Below are 25,675 nucleotides of genomic sequence, written 5' to 3'. Positions count from 1 at the left end.
AAGCAAACTAACAAAAAGCAAAGCTTATATGAAAAATAGATTGCCACTGGAATTATATTCAGTCTCCCAAAAAAACTTCATATTTTTTTAGACGTGGGCTTGAGTAAAAGAGAGTGACTATATGTCTCTGCTAGGAGGAATGGAGCTTCAGAAACACTTCAGGGAGAAATTTTCCTTAGCACTGTGACTGACGGTAAATAATATAGGATCAAATTTGTCTAATAACCAGTTCTTTTTTTTTTTTGTATTTCTATTAGTGGAAATCAGTTTTTCATCTAAATTTTTAATAAACCCTGCCACAGACAGATGTTTTGGATGAGTGATACATGACTGCAGAAATTTATAGAAGTTTTGTTTGGGGATTATACTTTCCATTGAGGAGTGTTGTAGGCTTATGCAAATATCAATAAAATATCAAATGTTTAGGTGGTGTCAGCTGACTTCGGAGTTACGTACGTAGAAAACAGACTAAATTAAATAATCACTTAATGGATAATTTACCTCTTTTATTTATTTTGCTACATGTATTTGATAAACAAGTTTTCCATGGATAGTGGAAGAAAAGAAAAAGGAGAAATAAAACACTTTATAATATAAATATGAACACAAACCACATATACCTTCCCCTAGTCAGACAAATCCATGGGACCAAATCTTGGTTTCTGACATTCATGTCAAGTGATTGCTTGCTTGGCAGTCCTCCTCTTCCTCTGTAGAGGGTAAATCCTTGGCAGTGACTCTTGATTAGTTGAGGTTAGGAGATTAATAATTTGCAAAGTAATTACCAACTTTATAAGCTCTTTATTGTTTCTATAAAACCTGAAAGCATTTATAAGCACAAGTCTATAAAATATGGGTTTGTGCTTTTCATTCCATATTAAATTCTAGTTTTATTGACTTTTCTATGACTCTTACTATAAGGCACAGAGATCCAGAATTCTATGCCACCATGACTCTTATTCTAGTTTCTTCTCTGTCTCGCTTCATTGACCCACACCACATGGGCCCTGGACCATGAGATATGCACTCATGACAAAGCAAAACAAAAGCGTGACCTTTGTTATGTAAAGATCTTTTTCCATAAACTCCAAAATAGTTCCCTTGCAAGCTTAGCTGAATCATATTCAGTATTTCATTTTCTTAAGTTAGAGGCAGACCTTAGGGACCTAAAACAAAAGAAGTATAAGAATTTATTTTCTCCTTTTTTCTAGGCCAAAATGCAAATATTTTACTGTTTCAATAAGGAAAAATGTTGAGTTCAAAGAAAAGCTTGAGTCTTTTGTTGTACTTATAGACATTTTTGGAAACCTAGATTTCAAATACTTACTTTATCTCCATTCAGAAATAGTTCCCTCCCTCTGGCACCTGACAATTCTCCTTGATATTTCCTCAATAGAGTTTCGTACAGGGAGAAACGCTTGATAACTGTATGCTCTGATACTATGAGGTCTGGTGCAGTTTCCCTGGTGAGTTAGGTTAGACTTTGTAGGGAATCTCTTTTATTTTAGTCTAGATGTAAGCTCAGACTTAGTCTGAGAGCACTGAAATCAGGCCAAGGAATTTCCTATTGTAGCCTACCTCTCTGGTATCAGAGAAGGAATATACAAGGCAAATCAGTCTAACCGAAAGTCTGAAAGAACCATTTTCTAGTTTCTAAATCATAAATGCTCTTCTCTGCCTATTTCAGGCATTTTTGGAGTTGGAAATCCTAAAAGGACACAATTGCTGACATTTGTTATCATGTCAATGTATGCAATAAAATAAAAATCCCAAGAAGGAAAGAAAAAGAGAAATTATGCATCTAATACAATGTCAAAAAAAAAAGGTTATGGTTCAGCAGTTTAACATGGTTTTCTTTGGGGGAGGATTGAGTGGTGGGCAGATAAAAGAAGCAGAAAAGAATCTGTAATTTCTTCTGGACATGAGTTTTCCAAGGTCATATTTGTTCATACAGCTTATGGCAAGTTCTGAAAGTATATCACATTTCACTTTGTGAAGTTAAAACAACTCAAGAACGTTTGGGAATGAAAATGGTAGTGAAAGGATAGCAATGGTAATGCTAATAATGATGCCAGTTAGACAGAGAGGCGGTATTTGTAGCGGTTGGGGACAAATACTGACCAATATTGAATCTCATCCGGATCACATATTATCTGTGTTAATCTGAACAATTTGCTTTATTCTCTTTACCTCATAAGATTGTTATGAAGATTAAACGAATTAATGCACATAAATAATTTAAAACAGAACCAGGAATTTTTAGGGACTCAATGTATTATTATTATTAAATTAGTAATATTTATTATTATAGAAAATGATTCCTGGCTTAAATTGACTCTTCTCTATAAAATTCTAATTACTCATTTACCTCCAATATTTGTCTTCTAATAATGCCATTGATGTTTGCTGAATGTACTAATCATTTGCTTTAAGTTTTGCAGCTCCATTTCCTGATCTTTTATTTTTTTCCCAGTATGTATCTCTATCTTATTCTTGGTAATGATCTGATGATGATGATGATGGTAAAAATGATGACAATGATGATGATGACACCATGGATAATAGCGTATGGCTACAATAACATCAGGTTTTAAAGCCAAATATGAAAGTCATATCTTGATGCGGTGAAACATGCGGACAATGGCTCGGCGGATCTCCTTTGTTTTGGCGCTATAAATGAGAGGGTTGAGCACAGGAGGTACAAAGAGGTAAATATTGGACATGAGGACATGTATGTAGCGTGGGACATGCTTCCCAAAGCGGTGCACTGTGGAGACCCCAATCATTGGCACATAAAATGCAAGTACAGCCAAGATATGAGACACACATGTGTTGAGAGCTTTGAGACGTTCGTCACGAGAAGCAATAGCCAAGACTGAGCGCAGAATGAGCACATAGGAGATGAAGATAAAAAACAGGTCCATGACAAAGGTGGATACAAGAACAAAGAGTCCGTAGATGCTGTTGATAGTGATATCAGCACAGGCCAGCTTCATCATGTCTGGGTGCAGGCAGTAGGAGTGGGAAAGAACATTGGATCTGCAGATAGGCAGCCTTTTGATGAGGAAGGGAAGAGGAAAGAGGGTGATGAAGCTGCGAGAAGTCACAGCTAAACCCATTCCAGCAATGACTTGATTGGTGAGCACAGTGGCATAGCGCAAGGGATCACAAATGGCCACATAGCGGTCAAAGCTCATGGCCAGCAGAATACCCGACTCCATCATGGAGAAGGAATGAATGAGAAACATCTGGATTAGGCAGGCATCAAAAGCAATGTTTCGAGCATCAACACAGAAGGTTCTGAGCACAGTGGGCAGTGTGGCCATGGACATGGCCACATCACTGAAGGACAACATGGACAGGAAGTAGTACATGGGCTCATGGAGACTCGCTTCCACTCGCACAGCCTGCAGGATCACTGTGTTGCCCCCCAGGGCCACAGCATACATCAGACAGAGGGGCCCTGCTAGCCAAGAGAGAGAGCTCTCCAAACCAGGGATACCAGTCAGGAGGAAGGAGGCAGGGTGAGTGACATTGAACAATCCCATGGCAGCAGGAACCCAAGGCACTTTTTAGGGTCAGACCTTCTCAACTGAAGACTTCTGAGAGTTGTACTTACTAGAGGACAAGAAACCAGGGAGTAAGAGATGCAGCAGGTGGTGCCTACATAGTTGGAAAGTGATATATTCATGAAATTACTGGTTTGAGGAAAATGCAGGCAAACTTCTCTTCTTCATATTTTAATTATCAGGCCCTGGGCTGGGCTAATATTTCCCGCTGTTTTATGGAAGGAAGAAATTGACAAAAGCTTCAAGCATACAAATTAGTTACAAAGAAAATGTTTAAACTATATTATCCACAGTTTTAATGTGTTTTAGAAGCATCATTGAAGGGAAATATGTTAAGTACAATTCATAGATATTATGAAATGACATGAGGAATTTGAGTTAATCAATAACTTTTGGAAGTGCTTAAATATTTACTTAAAAATGTTGCTTAATTCAGATGTGTCACTGATTACTGACAGAATTTCCCAGAGCTGGTTTGAGTTATGGTGTGTGCTTGGTCAGGGAGCGGAAGGGGCAGTGGGCTGTGGAGGAAATTGACTGCCTGCGGACATCAGCCTTTCATTGGCAGAGTTGCTGCAAAAAAGCAACAAAGAAATCATATGTTTGTGCAAAGGCACAAAGCTGGGGTTTTTGGGGGAAAAAATATGAATTCTTCCCTAAATATGTTGTAGGTACACTAACACTCAGCCTGTGGGATAGTATTGTTCCAAATACAGACTTTCACACCCTTACACAATCATATGTACTCAGAATATCCATTATTCACCTAGACACATTCGTGTATCTTCAAACCAGCCTCATTCTGGATCCTCTTCATATGCTTCATAACCCTCACCCACACCTCTTTCTCTCATTCTCTCACAATCTTACTCATTATTCAAATATATTTGACACCCTCTCTTGAACTTTATACTCTTTAACATGCACATGACCGGTCATGCTCGTACTCTCATCCACATGGACATATGTACAGCAGTATATATGCCTAACACTCAGGTGTACACGTAGATTTGTATACACACACAACACTCTACCTACATATCTATAGACTCCTACTTTCCCACTGTCATTAACCCATTCACCCACGTAGGCACTATCTTTCCTGGATGGATTGCATTTACCTACATTTTCCTAGAGTGGCACTAAACATATTACTTACTCAATTCCTAGAGGCTAACCCACAACGATTTCTTTGTGAGAATGACTATATTTTTTGATTTCCTATCATCCTGATGTTTTTGAAATCCTTTCCTTTCCTCCTAATGAATGAAGACAGAGAAGGCTAGAAGACTTTTCACCCAGCAGACATGTTTCAGGCTTATAAGGTACCCTCCTTGGGAAAGGAACTCCAGAAATATATATCACTATTTTCCCTCTCCTTCCTCTCCAACCTCTTACAAAGCAAGGTCATATCATAATCTCAGAGTCCTTTCTGATGGGAATGGAGGAGGAAGGGAACCTGGGAGCCATAGGTGTCTGAAGGCCACAGAGATGCTGGAAGGTTAGGTAATGCAGAATGATCACTCTGGGAACCTTCTTGGATTTTCTCGGGCTGTATAGAACTCAGATCTTCCTGTGGTTCCCAGAAAGGCTGTGGCCACTTCTCTGTGTGATTGATTATATCCTTTCTGCTCTTAGAGATCAATCTCTACATGCCCACCTCCCCTCCAGAACTGTGATTCCTTGGGATCCATGACTTACCAACATAGTTTGTCTTTGTTTCCCCCACCTGACTATAATTCCCATTCTTCATACAGAGCTTCATACAAGATAATCAGAAAAAAAAAAGAGGAGAATTGAGCTAATGTAGAGGGGACAGAAACAGACCTCAATGAAAGCAGGATTTTGCATAGGGCAGGGCCAAAGTCCTTGTGGGTATGAGGAACTAAGTTTTAGTATTTATGGAAGAAAGATAGCCTGACAGTTCCAGGACCACACTTTTTACCATATCCATTGACCACTGACCTTGTGGGTTTTCTGGATGCAGGTGAAGGAAAGACTACAATGAGAAAACCAATATTTATTGAGCACAATCTATGTGCCAGATACTCTGCAAGGAATTTTTCATTCATTTACTCATTTAATCCTTGACAGATGTGGAAATTGAAGCTCACCAACGGAGGTTGCCTCATTAACTCTGGCAAGTAGATAATAAAACTTCAACTTAAATAAAGATCTAAAACTCTCTAATATCTTACTGAGGTCTTTGAGGCATCATTAAGGTGTTGGGGAGGAGCTTGAAAGGAAAATAGAGGTACATCTTTCTGGAGAGAGATTTCTCAGGTACCCTTGAACAAACGGAGTGGCTAAAGGCAGATTCATGTGGAATAAATGAGGCAGAAAGTACCTGTCTCCAATTTCTTCTTCCCCTGGAACGCAGAATCTTTCCTTTAACTTAAGCTGTATAGGAACCAGGGTGATTTAGGGGAATGGGTCCTGGGCCGGGGGTCAGTAATCTTTGGCTTCTATCCTGGCTCTGGCATGCCCTGGCTGTGTGAGCTTGGGAAAACCTATTTATCTTTCTAGACCTCTGTGTCCTTTACTTTTAAACTGTCTTTAAGGACATTTTTTAAAGATCCTTTATGCTCTGATGGTTTTTTTAATTTTACTTTTTGATTTCTGGTCAAGCAAAGAATGCCTATGAAGATCTCCAAGCATCCTGAAAGAAGGCAAAAATGGGGTAGAGATGAGGTTGGAGGGATGCATACAGAGGCCTATTTAATGGCCATAGATTTTAACCTCCATCATGAGTAGAAAAAGATTAGAAATGCTTCGCTATTCAAGGTTCATCTAAAGTTTATGGCTGATTTCGCCCACTTTTTCAATCTCCTGGGGACCTTTACATATTTTATCTCAGAATTTATAAGATAAGAGCAAATTAGAACATGAGTGCTGGCTCAGCTGTAAATTTGAGTCATGGAATAAGTTGTTACTGCTTTGTTCCTGGAATTCTGAACCTTCTTGTTCTCTGAGTTCTGATTTACTCCCTGAACTTGCAACAACGTTAATGAATCGTGGAAACATTGATTCAAAGGAAATTGCTCTGGAAAGTGAGCTATCTAGAGAAATACAGTGAATTACTCAGTTATTGGCAGTGCTAGAACGAGAACCCAAATCCAGGGACTTTTCCTCCTACTCTGCTCAGTCTACTAAGATGCTGCTGTCTGATATCCTCTACCCAGGCTCTCCCTCTTCACCTCGCCCTACTCCTTTCTCAGTTTAGCTCTTTCTTAGAGCGGGCTTCAGGAGAGTGGGCGAGCTCACCCCGATAGAGTTTCAGAACTCACCAGAAGACAGGCAGATGAGAGATGCTCGCACTCACAGAACAATACGTCCTTCTCTCAATCTGCTCAAATGAATGCATGTTGCTGCTTTTATATCTCACTCTAAGCCCCATGAGAGAGAGGAGTGATACTGACTGTGTTTGAAAATGTATGGGGAAGGTTTTCGACTCTTGAGGCCCTTAATGACTCCTGAGAATAAAGCATGTGCTCTTTCAGCTAAAATTAACTCAGTAATTATTTATAACTCAGAAATTGCCAGACCAATTCTCTACCCAATGCAAGACACCATCTGGTGATGGATGGGCAGGCATACCAGAGAGGAGCTCATTATCTTTTAAAAGATCCCAGGATTATGTAATATGGTAATCGAGCCTAGCAAATAAAGTATAATCAGAAAATAACTAACTGTACTTTTCTAACCCCTTTAAATATATGGAATAGGGCTAGTCTTTTCTTTACCCCATGGATGAAAACTCCGTTCCCTAAGATTTCTGGTCACATTTGGATAATAAAACACCCTCTGGTGAGTAATTAGAATGCCCAGCCTCATGTAATAGTCAAACTTTCCAGTGTTTAGTGTTACAGCCTTTCCTCTTTTCTCATTCCTCACTTGCTAACCATGGTTTCAGGCTCCTCCTCCACGAAAGAGAGAGAAGGGGAAGTGGAAGATTCTTAATTCATTAGCGGTTCAGTTAACTACTATGATGTTTACTAGATGCGTTAAGTGTTTACAGCTGACTCTCTTTCATTGGGTATTTTCATAGATTATTCAACAAACCTTCTCCCCATCTTTTACTTCTCCACTTGATTTAAACTAATGTGTCCTACTCCATATGGCTGCTTATGACTCCATCCACAACCCAGATCCTCTTTGCAGAATCATACATTCTTCTGGACAGGATCTAAGACAACACATGCCAGCTCTCTCTGTGTATCCCATCCAGGAAACAGCCAGCCTTCCTATATTGCAACAAATGCCCCACCTCAAAATAGGAATAGTCTCTCATTCAATTCTGCTATGAGAACAGCAAAGTAACTTTTATACCTCCATTTAGATTTCCAGGCGTAGGTAAGGAACCCATCTGCTGTCTCTCTCTTTCCCCAGATTTCAGGGGACATATGTTTCCTCTCTTTTGGCTCAAGGTAACATGAGATGCACTTCCCTAACCCTTTCCTTGGTGGGGGTGTGGGGTAGGAGACTTAGCTCTTTCCTATGGATCTCTTCAGAAATCTTTATTTAAATCCTCTAATTCATAATTTTGATACCTTTAATTAGGGCAGAATTTCTCAACCTCAGCACTATTAGCATTTTGGTCTGGGTAATTCTTTATTGTGGTGTGATGTCCTGCGCATCATAGGATATCTAGCAGCATCTCTGGTCTTTGCCCAATAGATGTTCCACCTCAGTTATAACAACCAAAAATGCCTGCAGACATTGCCAAGTGTCCCCTAGGGGACAAAAGCACCACTGGTTGAGAACCACTGAATTCAGAGGAGGAGTTTAAAATTCAGCCAACCGGTTCTCTAAAAACTAATTCAAAATTTCCCCATGGTTGTCCATTCAGAATATAGTATTCATTGTCTTCAATGCATTAGCCATTTTGAGATATGAAGAATCAATTTTAAAATTCTACTCCAAGACATCTCAAACTCCTAGCAGATTGAAATTTCTCCTCTCAAAAGGCCATTGTCTGAGCTGCAGTATGCAATTTGGGGTTTGTGTATTCTCTGTCACCAAACCATTCCCTCTTCAAGGATTGCAAACGGTTGAGTGTATACAAGACCCTTTCTTGCTTCTCTTTCCAGTGATCTCTTGTCACTCCAAGCCTTACAGCATTTGTACCTGTATCACTGAACTTCTTGCAGTTTCTCAAACAAATGCTCTATTTCATGACTCTATTCTTCTGCAATTTTGTCCACATCATTTCCTCTGCAGGGAATTCTGCCAACTAAAACTCTTCCTGGTGAATCCTACAGCTGTAAGATTCATTATAACCTTTATCTGCTATGCGATTCTTTTCCTAATCTCTTGAGCTTTTTCGTGACACCTTGAGTTCTTGACATTTCTCCCTTACAGAGTTTATCAAATACTATTGGAATGTTGCACAATCTTAAGTAAATTATGAATGCTGTGTATTTTTCATTGCATTCTCCCCACTACCTAACTCAGTGTCTGGGACTTGGTTGATTCTTAGAATGAATGGATGAATAAAATTATTGTCAGCCTCAGAAACCATGTCTTATCCAGGGCCTGGGAGAGCTTCGTTGATGTAGCTACTTAGCAATTGCTTTTGTAACGGAGTGACCCATTCCAAATGTGAGTGTACGTATTTAGGGAAATGGCGAAAGATGTTCCCACAAATAAGCAGTCATCACATGTAGCCTAAGACAGTGTCATCTACAATCTTGCCATTCACTGGTTTTCAAAGTTCCTTTAAAAAGAAGTTGAGAAATATTTCCTGAGGTGAGGAAATAATACGGAGTGTACGATCAGCTGTTTTCAGAATGTTACATGGGATTTGGGCTCTTGTAACCCAAAGATTTTCACCTTTGTTCTGGCACCAATGGATTCCTCCCAAATATTTCCTTCATCTCTACTTTACCTGGAATGTTACAGATATTGTCAATGAATTTATTCACAGTTTTCTCAGGCTATTGTCACAAAACCCAATATAGGGACTATGAAGAAGAAAGAGGTCTAGTTACTCTCACCTCCACCTTGTGTACATTAGGTGTTCAATAACATTTGTGAATAATAAAATGAATAAATAAGTGAATTAGCCAACCATCATTGTTAAATATCCAGTCCGTACCTAGATTTGACTAAACTTTTCAGTCTCTGGAATATGAATCCTGTGTCCCTATTAGCTATCAATTGATGCATAACAAATTACAAAAAATCCACAGCTTAAAAAACAAACACAATATTTCATTAAACTATGAACTCTCTGACTTATTCATTAAGGACCAAAGGGTCAGGAAACAGCTTAATCAGTGGTCCTGGCTACGAGTCACTCATGAGGTTACAGTCAAGGTGTTGGCTACAGCTGCAGTCTATGAAGACTTGTCTAGTCTGGAGTACCCCTCAACACACCGCAGCTCACATGGCTATTGGCAGGAGGTTTCAGTTCATGGCCATGTAGCCCTCTCCATTGGATTGTTCATGACATATCTCCCTCTAGAATGAATGATCTGAGAGATAGATGGTACAATGCTACACTCCCTTTTTTTCTTTTTCTTTCATACCTAGTCTTTGCCTCACACATGGTCATTTTCTCCTTATCCTATTAGTTAGATGTGTGACTAAGTCCACCCACACTCAATCGGAGGGGATTGCCCAGGGGGATGAATACCTGTAGTTAGGGATCTTAGGGGGGCAGTAGAGAATTCAATGTTAAAGCATGTGCTGCTGATTATCAGAGTAATTTCTAGGAGTTTAAAGAAAGTATTATCACCTCAAAGCTGAGAAGAAAAGATTAGGGAAAAGTTCCATGGAGGAAGTGATTATAAATCACGTGATGATCAAACCACTACTCATCTTCCCTTTATTTTTCTGCTTCTCCCTCCTATTGCTTATACTCCCCTTTCCTCCAGACCTTCCACTTATTTCTTCTCATTTTCTCATCTTCTCCTCCCTACCTCTCTTCTTCCTCCCTTCTTTTCTCCACATTCGCTTCCACATATCCCTCATTATCTTCTTCCAGAATAAGAGCTTTGCCAGAAGTGGTTCCTTCTGCTCGACATAATCAAACCTTATGCGTTCGTTCATGCTGACCCTTGTCTCCTTCACGCTGCACAAACAAAACAGAACAAAACAAGACCCTGATTCTAAACTGCTCAAGTGAAATCTCCTGTGTTTATTCAGTCAATATATATGGAGTTTTTACTAAGTCTCAAGGCACCATGTAAAGCATTGTGGCAAACCTGAGAACATAACAATATTTTCGTAGTTTTAATTTTATTTTCTTCATCCCACTTTTCACTTTGAAATTATCTTATTACTTATTCTTGTCTGTCATCCCACTAAAATATAAACCTTGTAGGGGAGGAGGATATTTCCTCTCCCGAAATGTGGGTTCGTCTGGCTGGAGAACGAATTAAATTCACATGAGACAGAATAGCAAGAGAAAATTAAACAAAGCTTTATGAGGAACCATGGCCCAGGGCCTTTCTTCCCAAAGGAAGAAAGGGCACCGAAGAAGTGGGGTGCACAGAGTGGTTATATAGCCCCCAAACAGGGTGTTTCACATATGATTGAAAAGTCCCTTTTACAATAGTCACGAGGCTGCTCTGTCAGCACAGCGCTTGATGGAAACGACAGATAGGTCTGCTGTCCCAGTGAACGCCGTGGGGTGGCAGGTGTGTTGCCTCAGGCTGGCGGGGGGGGGGGTGGTCACAGATGAGCGCCGCAATCAGTTCCCAGCCTAAAGAAAGATGCTTAATCTTTAAGGAGACGCCAACGTTGGGCGGGGGAGGGAAGTCAGTTACAGGAGGTTACCAGAGAAGCACAATAAAATGCAGATTTAAATCCTTGCCTTTGGTATTGATTAAGAGTTTCTAGAGAGAATGTAATCTTTCTTCTTCCTGGTGCAGAGAGGGAGGCACCTTTTACAGGTAGAAATTTACCTTACAAATGTAAACGTGTCCTAACAAAGGGCAAGTTCCATTCCTCAGAGCCTCCTTCGCTGTCCCAGTTTATCAAAAGCAATCAGCCTCAAATAATCCTGATGCCAAAGAGACATATCTTGGGGTGGCCAATTTCAGGTCCCCACAACCTCATCAGAATGGACTTGACTATTTTGTTTAGAGTTGTGTCTACGTAATTTAAAATATTGTAGGACACCTAGTAGGTACTCAATAAGCATTTATTGAATCAATGAGCTCATGATCCCTACTGTTTTTGACAAAAATATTGTGAACAGGTTTCTTTCTTAAACATCTTTGACATTTTAGTGCCCTCTCTGTTCAAATGTTTCTGTTTATTTGTATAATAGAAGCTCAGGTACTCCCACAATATGCCTTATTTTCTTGTTAATAGTCTTTTCACATTGATTGCAATGGGTTCCATTCTCCCAGAGTAAGATACCACTGTTCTTGGTCATCACTATGTCTCCAGGTCCTAACATAGTGCTTGGAATGTAGTATTTAGTGATTGTCTATTGAATTCATATGTATTAGTCACAATCTAACATAGGAAACAAAAAACCGAGTCCATTTACAGTCTAGTTAGAATGTAAGAACCACATCCGTTCCTTTAATTGAGAAAAAATGATGTAAAATGTTGTTAACCAAATGTTAGAGGATGCAGAGACAAAACGGGGATACAAAGGTGTCATTGGAGGTAGTAAATTGTGGAAGCAGTTTCTAACCCTAGTACCAGGGGAACAAAGGGAGGGGTTTGGAATTATTAAATCTTACAAGAATGGAGGAGGAGCATTACAGAGCTGAAACTCAGACTTTTGAAGAGTGCGCACTGTTTAGGTGGTGCTGGGGTCTGAAGAGGTCACACAAGACACCCTATAAGACTGGAACTTACTCCTCTTAGACTTCCCTGGCTTGTTCTGAAGTCTTTAAGAGGTCACAGTAAGACTGGTTTGGGGAATGATGGAAGGCTGCAAAATAGAAGCAACTAACATCACTGGAAGTAACCACTGGTGCTTAGGTAAAGTGTTGCCAGAGGGCCGGCCCTGTCGCACAGTGGTTAAGTGCGCACGTTCCTGCTTCTCGGCAGCCTGGCATTAGCCGGTTCGGATCCCGGGAGCGGACATGTCACCGTTTGGCACACCATGCTGTGGTAGGCGTCCCACATGTAAAGTAGAGGAAGATGGGCACAGATGTTAGCTCAGGGCTAGGCTTCCTCAGCAAAAAGAGGAAGACCTGCAGTAGTTAACTCAGGGCTAATCTTTCTCAAAAAGAAAAAAAAAAAAGAAGTGTTGCTGTGGTAACACTGACATCAACAACAATCAAGGCTTCTCTCCTACTCTAGTTTCCTAGCATGCCCTATTTGAAGATTTTTGGAACTGGTTGGCAAAGAAGAAATGCAGTTTGCAGAGGCCCAACCCCAGCATCACAAAGGATAATATAAAAGTTGAAATTGAGACTGAGAGACAATAACATAATAACCAGTAAAATAAAACAATGAAATTAATCCAGGAATTGTTACAGGTTTCAAAAGAGCTGAGAAACTGACCAGCAGATGCTAAAATAACCTAGAGATTTGCAATGCAGGACGCCACCGCCACCTCTAGGCTGGAGAGTCAAAAGTTATGTTACCGAAGCTGGAGGGAAAGTGATCTTAACCAGCAGAAGCTGGAGGCGTGGAAGAGATGCAAACCCATGCCAGAGATTCTGCTGTAGGCAGGAAAGTGGAGTGACTGAAACACTCTTTGTCTGTCAGTGCTTCCCAACAGTGAACCCATCTGGAAATCTGCTGACACTGGAGTTTAGGATATTCTTCAATTAATGATTGGACCCCTGTGATACGGAGAAGAGCTACAGAAGAGTGAGAAGTGGATCTGAGGGTAAACAGCCCTATCCTTGGTACAGAATAAAGCATAATTCATTCATTCACTAGCACTGTAAGATACATGACCTCCCATGAACTTTCATTTTCATAGTCAGCCACGTGTGAGGTATCAACTTGCTGTCATCCCTGAAAGATGAGAGTAATTGACTTCTTGAGTTCTGAGGAGTAGAAATTCTGTTTATAAAATGATCTCTCTCAAAGCCAGACAGCCAGATTTCTCTGGGAACTACTTTAAGATTGGCACACAATCGAAACCTACTTATATTCTTAAAACCTTACCTAATCAATTAGAACTGATGACTCTTTCCTCATAACATTGTACATTTCTGCCGTGAAAGCAGTGATTGCACCCTATTATAGTTGGCTCTGCATGGTTCTGTAGCCTTCAATGGAGAGAGAGCAATCTAGGGGAAGAATCAGATGCCCTTAGGATGGGGCACAAGTATGGCAGGGAATGATTATTTGTTAAACCTAAGTGGTTGACCATGGGACAAAACAAGCTACAGCTGAGAAATTTGATTATTGTCTTTAACCATCTGAAAAGAAATCACTTATGAGAAATACGTAAAATGTATCCCATAACACATACTAATAATGAGTTTATACAAAAGATGATCAGGATTGACTTAAACTAGGACTTGAGATTGTTTTGCATTGGGTTGAATTTCCATTACAGTTTGGAATGTGTCTTGTGCTTTCAGAAGAATGATCTGTGTCTTGCTCCACGTGTTTTTCTTCGTTAAAAAATTCTCAACATTTTATCATGAAAAATTTCAAACATGCAGAAAACTTGAAGTTTTAAAGTGGACATCAGTATACCCACCACATATATTACAACATTAATAGATTAGGGACCAGCCCTGGGGCTGAGTGGTTAAGCTGGTGCATTCTACTTCGGTGGCCCACAGTTTCGCTGGTTTGGATGCTGGGCGCGGACACGGCACCGCTCATCAGGCCGTGCTGAGGTGGCATCCCACTTAGCACAACCAGAGGCACTCACAACTAGAATATACAACTATGTACTGGGGGCTTTGGGGAGAAGAAGAAGGAGAAAAAATATTTTGTTATACATGCTTTGTCATATATTTACCTATGTATCCCTCCCTCTATCCATCAATCAATCCATTTATCTTATTGATGCATTTCAAAGTAAGGTGCAACATCAATACTCTGCCCCCTGAATATTTCAACATTCATATCATTAACTGAAGTTTAATATTTTGTGTAGTTCTTTGATTTCTTTCAAACGTATAATGCACAGATCTGACAATTACCTTAGATAAGTTTTGGGCAAATGCATTGATTTTGTTGTGAAATATGTTTATGACATATTTCTAGGTGGCATCTGGAGGTGTATTTGTCTGGACTATTGAACGGATCAGTTTCTCAATATTTATCTTCTTTTCAAGCATAGGTGCTGTGTCCTTATTGCTCTGGATAACATCAGTGCTGAGAATAATACCTGAAGCAGAATAGTGCTGAAAAATGTGTTTTCTTCCATTTTTTGTTGGTTTTTAGTTGAACTGAACTAAGTCTGTAATCTTTAGCCTCCATATATTGGTGGAGTAAAAGGAATGCTTACATAAGAAGCATGTTTATGGATGCTGACAAGCATTTGTAAAAAAATTAGGCAATGCAGTTAAACTCCACATACGAATCTGTGAATAGATGTGGTGATATGAATTTGTTGGACATTTTGTTGATCTGTTGGTGAGAATGTTGATATGTGCTAGAAACATATACTTTTGGCTATGTGAGTATTGAGTATATTTGGAAGGTATTTGATTGTTTCTTCAAGTATGTGTATGACTCGCCACCTATTTCTAAAATTACGTCTGTAGTCTACATTGGTCTTTATAATCATTGTAAGAATACAAAGATTACAGTCTGTGTTTATGTGTCAAGACATGTGATTAGTGACTAAAACATTGGGCAGTTGATGAGGTATTTGTGTTTATCTATTTGTATGTGTATGAATCTAAAAGATGCAATGGGAATGTTAGTAAATAAAGAGCTGAATGTGTCTAGGGGTGTATCTGTGGGAGCCTCAGAATGTTATAACTATGTATGTTTGTGTGCATACATGTGTTTGCATCCTCTGATCAAGGAAGGATTAACAGAGTAATGGATATGGGTGACGACATCAGGGTTGATGGGGCCAAGAACAGGATTCTCTTGGGAGCAATTCTCATATGGTCAAGCTCCCTGTTCCTTGATATTACCTTCTCCATTATTTCCAGTTTCCCTCCTCACACCACAAACAAAACACCTTCAGATTCTGGGATATTCATAAATTTGTGAGTCATAGGAGAGTGAGCTGATGCTGCTGTACTGACAGGACTCACAGACCAGTACATCCAGCTACAGGGAAAAGAAGCATCTGTGAGTGCCCCTCCTTCAGATTGACCACCTGGCTCCTTATCTAAAAGTCATCCCAAACTTTAACACTCTCACTGCAGCCTCAGCCCGACTCTGACCCTCACATTTCCCCTCCTACATGAGCCAAATATGTTGCTTTCTAAAGCCTAGGATCACAGACCCTGAAGTAAGGTTCCCATCTGAATCAAAACCCTTATACCAAACCACATACCCTTAGATTAAGGGGCTGATGCATCAGATATAGATTTTGTCTTGAGAGCATTCCATACTTTTTCTCCTGCAATTTGAATTATTGTCTCATATACTTAACTGTTTGAGGTGCAGCTGGAGAGAAAAGTCAGAGAATCCAACGAAAGGAATTGATTTAACAATATGGTCTTCTATCGTAGCTGGATTTTTAGTGTTGAGTATGTCATGGGAATATAATTGGCTGGGATATTACTGTGGGTCTGTTATAGATAAAAATCCTGATGTATCTGTGACACTGTGGTTTTATATGTGTGTGTATGTTTATAGATATGTGTTCTGGAGGGTATAAACATGAGAGGATATTTGAAACATAGTGTTTAACACCACTGAGTAGCTATGAATCTTTAAATTCTGTGGTTGTGATAGTGCTTTGTGAGACCAAGGGAGTGTGTGATAGTTTCTGTTTGCCATCGTATAGTACTTGTGAATATCTGAGTATCTAAGTGTATGTAGGAGTGTAAAAATGTATATTTTATGGCAGCTTTGTGCGACTGTGTGTGTGTCCATGCTCATGCACATCTTATGCAAAAGAACAGGATCTGTCTCCATCTTCTTGACCTTTTTTTTAGTCACATTTAGCAAGCATTAACTGACATATCTATGGTCCTAACAACAAAAAATGTTTAATGAGTGGAGGCAGAGCATGTTTTCTTGGAAGAGGTTTTCCAAGTTGATTTCTAGACTGAGGAAAATATAGAAAATGGATGAAATATGCCCTTTCAGATTACCTAAATCTAGATACCAAGGGTTAAGGGTAGTGGGATAAACCCACTTCGTGAGAGAGTTCTTAGTATCTGTTGGTGCTCTTAAGGGTCTTTCCATTTCTTCAGAATCTAGAAATACTATTGAAATGAAGGTGATAAAAAAAACCAGATATGGACAGGCTGGATCTAAGAAGACTTCTTGGAGACATTGACTTTACAACTGGACTGGGAATAAGAGAGTTTAGAGGGAGCTTAGGAAAAAGAAATTGTATTGATTATGTGTTCCTTTGAATTCTCAGGTAGAGGAGAGAGAAAAAAAAAGAATAGACAAATTGTTTCTCATGGCCCATGTACTTTCAGGATTATTACTTCTATCTGGGCATTCTCTAGGCTTTAGGCACCATCTAATTTCTAGGAAGGCTAGGAAGAAGATGCAAATCCTAGAAAAGTCAAAAGAAGAAGGGAGACATTATGCACAAGTTCCAAAATGGGGTTTTATTTTTTAATTTTAACTATAGCTATTTTTCAGCTTTGTTGCAATATTATTGACGTAAACATCTGTAAGTTTAAGGTATACACAGTTATGATTTGATACACATGTATATTTCAAAATGATCGCCACAATAGAGTTAGTAAACACATCCATTCTCTTACTTAATTATATTTTGTGTGTGTGTGGTGATAACATTTAAGATCTACTCTCAAGGATTTTCAAGTATGTATTGTAATATTGTTAGCTATAGCCACTATGGTGTAATTAGATCCCCAGAACTTATTCATCTTATTGCTGGAAGCTTGTACCCTTTCATGAACATCTTCCCATTCTCCACTCCCTGCCCCCAGCCCCTGGCAACTACCATTCTACTCTACAGAATAGAGCATTAATTTGGGGATATCTGGTACCATGGAAATACAGTTACAGAGATATTTTGGATAAATGCTGAGAAGTCTTTTTTATGATATGGTATTTCACTTTGCACCATTCTGACTGTTGATTACTTTTCTTGGAGTTAGGCTGATGATGTTCAAGCACAAAGACAGAGAAAGACAATTCAGTAAAGAAGGTAGGGATGGAGATGGCAAAGTAGGAGGAAAATCGGGGAGAAATGGGGCCTCTGAAGGAAGAAAGCCTTTCTAAAAAGGTGAATTACCAAAAATTTTAACTCTGGTAGGGAGGTCAAATGGATGGAGAGAGGGAATGTTTTCATTAGCTTTAGCGACAAAGAGGTCATTAGTGACCATAAAGAAATCAGTTTCAGTTGGGAGAGGGTAGCATGGAAGCCAGATATAGTAAATTGAGCAGTGATAGAAGGTAAGTCAATAGGTCGAATCCTGACTTTGAGGATCTCAGAATGGAGTTGGAAAAACAGACACATAAACAAGCTCCCCTTTCTTGGCATCCAGAGAGAAAGTGTTTTAAGAAGTTTGACTAAGAATTGGGGAAGGGTAATAGTGTTGCAGCGAGAGCGGGAAGGTTCTGTTTGTATGATGACATGGTCTTGCACATGCTTACTGCCTGAAGGGAAAGGGACAGAAAGGGAGAGGCTACAGATACAAAACAATGGACTAGTGGAAGAGGTCTCTGAAGGTGAGAGCAAGAAATGGAATCCTAAAAGTAGAAGGCCTGGTCTTGGAGAAGGTGAGGCATCTCTTTCCCAAAAACCATATTGTAAGAATAGATAACGGTGTGAATAAATTTAAAATTTAGGTAGTGGGAAGTAATCAATCTCTTTTTTTTCCCCAATAAAACACTTACCTCTTCAGTTTTTATCCAGCTGTACACCCATTTTGATTATAGAAATTATCAAACTTGGGGTTTACTGTGTGAATGGAAGAGAGGCAAAGAAAAGGTAAAGAAACTAATCTTAGTGGGAGAGTAGGTGATGAAAAAAGTGAGGAAGAAGAGCTATTAGATAGACCAGAAGAAAATGGAAGAATTATTGAGACTCTGAAAGCAAGCGCATGGGCATGAGAAGGACAAGAGCTGGAAGATAGAAGGCTATGCTCAGAGTGTAAAAAGTTGGAATCTGAGATTTCAGAAGTGTAACAGTTTTGGTGACAACAAGTTCAGGGGTAGCCATGAGATTGAGAGGCTGAGGTGAAGTCTGAGTAAGGGTTATTGAAGCTATAATTTTACAGCTGTAGAGGTTTCATCTGTGCCATCTACCAAGGGGTTCCCTAAGAAATGGGCAGTGTTTCCTTTCCCATGTCTATCTTAATTTTTATTTTTCCCCAAATTCCCAGAATATTGCTTCTCGGCTGAGAAGAGGAAGTGAAGGGATACCGCACTTTAAGGTGAAGATTAGGGAACTTTGTCCATGTTGTCTCCTACCTTGTTGCTTTGCCACATTATTGGCACTTGATTGATCATCACACCTTCACAGAGTTTCTACTATGCCCTAGACTGGGCACTGGTGATGCAGAAATGAGTAGAGCCTATTTGCTAGACTCAAAGAGCTCGTAGTCTAATGGGGAACAAAGGAACATAGACAAATACTTTCAATCTCTGACCTTTTGTATTAGAGACAGGATGTCTGAAAGAAAGTGAGGAACTCCCCCAACACAACTTCTTGGGCTCATCTTTCATCTGTATTCTCCACCTGCCTGCCATGTTGGGCCTCAATGGTACCCCATTCCAGCCAGCCACACTCCAGCTGACAGGCATTCCTGGATTGCAGACAGGCCAAGCCTGGGTTGCCCTGATTTTCTGCATCCTCTACCTGATCTCTGTCGTAGGCAACCTCAGCATCCTCACTCTGGTGGTTCGGGAGCCTGCTCTGCACCAGCCCATGTACTACTTCCTCTCTATGCTTTCTCTCAATGATCTGGGAGTTTCCTTCTCTACACTTCCCACTGTGCTTGCTACCTTCTGCTTCAACTACCGTCATGTTGCCTTTGATGCCTGCTTGGTTCAGATGTTCTTCATCCACACTTTCTCTTTTATGGAATCAGGCATTCTGCTGGCCATGAGCTTTGATCATTTTGTAGCTATTTATGACCCACTACGTTATGCCGCTGTGCTCACCAACAGCCGTATCTTGGCTATGGGTCTGGGCATCCTTGCCAAGAGTTTCGCTACTCTCTTCCCTTTCCCCTTTCTGGTGAAACGACTGCCCTTCTGCAAGGGCAATGTTGTGCATCACTCGTACTGCCTCCATCCAGATCTCATGAAAGTAGCCTGTGGAGACATCCAAGTTAACAACATCTATGGGCTTTTCGTTGTTGTTTTCACCTATGGCATAGACTCCACTTTCATCGTACTTTCCTATACATTGATCTTGAGAGCTGTGCTAGCCATTGCATCCTGGGAACAGAGACTCAAGGCGCTCAACACCTGCATGTCACACATCTGTGCAGTGCTGGCCTTTTATGTGCCCATAATTGCTGTCTCCATGATCCACCGCTTCTGGAAAAGTGCCCCAGCTGTAGTTCATGTCATGATGTCCAATGTCTACCTATTTGTACCCCCCATGCTCAACCCCATCATCTACAGTGTGAAGACAAAGGAGATACGCAGAGGAATCCTCAAGGTCTTCTTTAAATCCCAATGCTGAGGAAGACTGGAGAGAACTCCTTTGGAGGAAGAACTAGGAGTTGTACCAACTTTAGGAATGCTAAAACAAGAAGGAGAAGAAGCCCAAATCTTGATTGTTGAGAATATGGAACTAGTAAAAGAACATCTGTGTTAATAAAATGATATAAATATGTGTTGAAAATTTACTGTGTGAAAACCCTTTGCTAGTTGCTGAGAATATTATAGTCATGAGTAAGATATATTATTAAGCAAAGAGATAGACATATCCAGGGGAAAATATGAAAAAGAGCAACAGATGCCCTGAAAAATGTTTGGCATATATGGCGACAATGGAAGTTCCTCAGAGCAGATAGGCTTGAACATAAATAATTCTACTACCACCCAGACTTAAGGAAATGATGAACATTAGAGACAAACACAATTCTTTGGAGGCTTGGTGCATCCACATGTGAGAGAGAGGACTCATTTGGTTTGTGGAAATGGGAACAGATTTGGGCGTATGTTTGTGAAGTAGCTTATGAAGGATGAGAGGAGTAAGGGTCCTTGGCACAGGGTGGCAGGGAGAAGGGAAGGTAATGATCTTGGCATAAATAACCGCCTGAGAAGAAACATTTAGGCAAGAAAGTTTAGAATCTTACTACTCCAGGTGTGGTCCGATGAATGACAGCATTGGTGTATCTGGTAGGTTGTTAGAAAAACAGAATCAAACCCCATACGAGAACTGGAGAATGTGAACTGCATTTAATAAGACCCCTGGGTGAAGAAGGCTTGCAAAGCACAGTACTTGTCTTTTGGAACACCTCTCAGGTAATGCTGATCTGATGTGTGACAAAAATAACAAGACTCATGAATGACAAGAGTCTAGAGAGGTGGTTCTCAAAGTGTGATTCCCAAACCAGCGTCATTATCATCTTTTAGGAACTTGTTAGGCAGGCAAATTCTCAGGCCCTTCCTCTGATCTCCTGAACCAGAAACTCAGGGGGTGTGAGGTCCAGGAATCTGTCTTTTAAAAAGTCCTCCAAGCAATTCTGATACATGTGAAAGACTGAGAACTTTAAACCTAGAATATCAGTTGACAACATTTGGGAGAATCGCAAACAGTTTTGTTTAGACAAAGGGGAAGTTTCACACTGAGAAGCTTGGGAAGCACAATCTTGAGAGATTGCCTAAGTCAGATTGTGGGTGGTTTCAAATCTGGGGAAACTGAGTGCATGACAACTAGGCATATGACTTTGATCGTAAAGGGAAAGCAGACTTCTAGCCTATCATCGCCACGAGGTGGTGCAGATGGAACACACAAATAGCTTCACACAAGAATTTGATGAACATTCTCCAACTACTCCACAGTCACTCTGATGCCCCCTGCTGCATGATGTGAGTTCCTTCCTTTGCCCCCAATTCCCACCCTCTGCCATCCCAATCTACCTAAAATCCAAAATTCAGGTAAGCTCCAATTTTAAGGCTGCCCTCTAGGCCAGTAGAACTGACAGGGGAAAAAAGTCAGTTGATTGTCACAATAATATGTGGGATCCTGCCAGAGTTCTTTGTCAATTCGACTCCCATGCATAAAAGTTCCCTGATCAAGATCTCTTTTGAGACTTCTTTTTCTTTTCTACAAAGTCTATTAATTTATTTCTGAAGAATAGATCCCTTCTTTAGATAAGATATGTTTAAACTGGTTTTATTCTTCTACACCAAACATGGACCTGCAGACTGTGCCTACATTTGCTTTGCTCCATCATGAAGTTTTGCTTACAATCCACAGGACAAATTTATTTCCCTTTTTAAGCTCTTCAGGGAAAAGTGCTTCATAATTTCCCCATAGATGACTTTTAGCACTTATAATAAATCCCTTTTGTTGAGATTAGCTCAAATGTTGGGTTTAGCATTGTCACTCTCAGAGTGAAAGTACTTTGGGTTTCGCTTGACTTTTCCTCTTATTTAATGGAGGAGAAACTGGATCTTGAAAAGAGCTTTTCAAAAGTCAAAAAAGAGATAATGGCAGTCAAAGGTAAAATCCTGCACCTTAGCACAGCATTTGGTACCCAGTACATGTGAATTAAATGAACAATTAAATGACTAATTAAATGAATGAAGAAACTGGTCAGGATCCATGCTTACTCCTCTTTATGCTGCTCTTAATGACACAGCTAGAGTCACTTTGCTCTATGACTTTTCAAAGCCCTACCCCTAATTATGCACAATCTGAGACATCATTTAGGTCCCCTTCTTTTCCCAAGACTCTCTGACCTTATTCATAAAGTTGTTGTCTGCATTATCCTGAATTTAAATTCCTGGTTCTCAACTCGTTAATTCTAACCCAACCAATTCTACAATAATGGAAAGCAGAAATGGTTGTCAAACTGCCTCTCTGAGGTACTTCAAAGTTCCATATGGGGAAGGAAGATTTTTCTCTCTCCATCTTCTGTTTGCTTTCCCCCACTCATCCCACCACTTGATAGAAAAGGGAGAGAGCTATCCCGCACTCCTTCCCTCAAGACACCCTTATTCTATTTGAAACTGAAACAAAGAAGAGGTAAAACAAAATACTTAAGGGGAAGACTGGGCATTTGGGAAAAGAATCTGTTTGGGGGATCTGAAATTGGGCTCTGCATAAAAACTTACGATGCAGATAATTTTCATATATGGTTCAATCACATTAAAAAATGTCACTTTCTTCTTCTCGTTTGAATCTCTACCCCCTGTAGATAGGTACCAGTCTCTTTACAGGTCAAGTGGTGGGTTGAAGGAATGCTAATCTCCTAAAATCATGAAGCTAGTAGATGGCAAGGTTGGGACTCAAACCTACGTCTGTGTGACTTTAAACCCCATGATCACTCAGTACCTTGGGATGTCTATCCTAGAGGAGACCTCAACATTGTAGAACTTGGTGTAAGGTTGAGTGAGAGGTGATAAGAGCGGGAATAGAGCAGAGAACAGTAATGACAAGTGGATGGAGGCAGCCATGGTCATATCCTCTTTTGCTTAAATCCTTGGGATGATTCTGGGTCCTAAGCTCTCTTCTCTGGGCTCTGTGTCCAGGAATTTGCCTATTGGGCTCGAAGATTTTGGTTCTGCCTTGGATATGGATTTCCAGCCCAGAATTTGGGGATCTAGACTCTGTGTTCTGGGCTCAGAGTTCCAGTTTTGAGACTGGATAATTGAGGTGGCGGGGGGCGGGGGGGGGGGATGTTACCATGGAGCTTGGAGGAAATTGTCTCCATCCTCCTCATCACAAGGAAGGAGTTGGAATTTTATTTCCTCTGTGGAGAGAGGGCAGTATCTCCAGATGATGTTTTTTTCTTTTCCTTCTGCTCCCAAGGTAAGATCTAATCGCCCTCTTTTTCCCATCACAGCATTACACTCAGGCAAAACAGGACACCAGAGGCGCTGACCCCTGGGAATTCTTATTTGCAGACATAAAGTCCGCCTCCTTTCTTGGCTAGTGCCTGCCTGAAGCCCATTCTGGAGCCATTGTGAGTCCTGGCCTTCTGTCTTTCAATCCATCTCACTTCACAAAGCTCTCTCAGGCGAGTTTGAATCTATTTGTGTCTTCTAGTATTTGCACAAGAAGAGTGTTTTGTCTACAGTTCTGTTTGTGCCTCTGTGTGGTTCTCTCAGTCTCTCTGCTGTCTCTACATCTTTGAGTAAATCTTGTTAATGCATGTGTGTGTTTGTGTATTAGCTGTGATTTGTTCGACCTATGACAGACAGGTTTAAGACCAAAAAATCCCTAAGTCTGATTTTCATGTAGGTTTTCTACAGAAAAGTAATATTCATTCAAAAGCCCTTGTGTGCTCCCAAACACCTTCAGAAAGGGCTGCCAGAGACTGCCTTAGCCATGAAAGACACATGATGATCATACAACAGGTGCTAAGAGCTTGCCTCTGTTCTGTCCCACACAGATCCACAGCCATGATTTTCTCAGTCACAGAAAAAGAGAGACCCTGACCATCTGGGACATCAGGCCTGAGGACAGAAGGAGAGATGAAAGGACCTTTAATCCCAACTCAGCTGGTGCTGGAATTCTCCCTCCAGCATTCCAAACAAGGGTTATTCAGTCTTTGCTTAAACATCTTGACTGAGCAGAGACATATTATCTTGTTGTGCAGCTTTAACTCTTAGAAAAATCTTCCTTACCTGAGCCCCAAACTGTCTTCCTATGCTCACCACCTATCACTCTCCAACTCTTACAACCATCCCCACCAATCTCTTCTGCAGTCTCCTCTTCTCAAAACAAAGTTTCACTGGTTCCTTCAATGCTCTTTACATGACTTGATACCCTTTGCCTCTGAGTGGGTCCCAGTTGGTTTAACTCTGATCTAGAGTCTGTAACCTGGAACTGAACGTACTTCAGTTATGGTCCTGAGTGGTACGTTCATGCTTTTCTTAATTCACAAATTCTTGAGCCTGCCTGTGTGTCAGAATCATGAAGTTCTGGTGAGGCAAGGATGAACTCGACAAAAGTCTAATACTAGAAGAGCCCAAACTATGACAGGGAGAACAGAGGTATAAAAGTAATTTTAATAAAATAGGAAAAGTCTACATAAAATACTGTAAAGTCATAGATAAGAAAATTATTATTAATGCTTAAATAGTGCTCGAAAAAGTTTCAGATAAAATGAACGTTTTGAGTAAAAATAATAGTAGGGGTTCAAAAAACTAACAAGGAAGAGAAAGACAGTGCAAGCAGAAAATAAAGTGTAGAATTGTAAATGTACATTTTAGAATGTATTATCTTTTGAATAAAATACCTCTGTTAACAAAGCCTGAAACTCATTAATTTGTTGTAAGCTGCAGTCACACTGTTAATTCATATTAGAGTTAATATCCATGATACACTCTGACAGCAGGATTTTAAGGAATTAAAAATCAGGTACTTCGAATAGCTAAAGGAATTTAGCATAAGTAATCTGAAGAAGTGAAGATTACAGGGTATTATGATTGAAACATTGAGGCACTGTTTATCCATCCAATTATTTGTTTATCTGGTTAAAGAGCTTGCTAAGCATCTGCTATGTACTTGACTGCACAAGTATTGGGTATCTAGACATCAAACTTTTTTTTAAAATGTAGTTAATACCATGCTTATTTTGATGGAGTTTACCATCTTGTAAGGGCTACAGGCATTGAACAAATCATTACACAAGTAAATATATATTTACAAATTAAGATGTGTTTTGCAAGAAAATAACAGATACCATGAAGAAAAATGTTCAGGTGAAACCTGAAAAAGATTCCTTCATTATTATTTCCTGCTGAAGATGAGATTTTACCAGTGGCAGGCAGTCTCAGGTGAGATAAGTCAAGGCCTACAGGTGAGATGATTAGACAAGGTCTCAAAGCCTCCTACCAGGCTCTCCTCTCCCTTTTGGTGCATGCCCAGGGAGGTGATATGCAATGCTAGGCCCAAACCTAGGCTATATCTG

General features: G+C 40.1%; 2 protein-coding genes across 2 annotated transcripts; one reads left to right on the top strand and one right to left on the bottom strand.

Annotated features, from left to right (window-relative positions):
* Positions 1-2,609: 2,609 nt before the first annotated feature.
* Positions 2,610-3,548, bottom strand: LOC103553474 (olfactory receptor 51I2). The gene has a single exon (XM_008524070.2). It carries the CDS (start codon positions 3,546-3,548, stop codon positions 2,610-2,612), a length of 939 nt encoding a protein of 312 aa, XP_008522292.2.
* A 15,772-nt stretch (positions 3,549-19,320) lies between these two features.
* LOC103554343 (olfactory receptor 51I1) lies at positions 19,321-20,265 on the top strand. The gene has a single exon (XM_008525368.2). It carries the CDS (start codon positions 19,321-19,323, stop codon positions 20,263-20,265), a length of 945 nt encoding a protein of 314 aa, XP_008523590.2.
* Positions 20,266-25,675: the final 5,410 nt, after the last annotated feature.

Source organism: Equus przewalskii, chromosome 6 (genome assembly GCF_037783145.1).
Source record: "Equus przewalskii isolate Varuska chromosome 6, EquPr2, whole genome shotgun sequence".
NCBI classification, from domain to species: domain Eukaryota; kingdom Metazoa; phylum Chordata; class Mammalia; order Perissodactyla; family Equidae; genus Equus; species Equus przewalskii.
The sequence above is the reverse complement of the archived record's forward strand: the minus strand, read 5'-3'. Positions and strand labels throughout refer to the sequence as shown.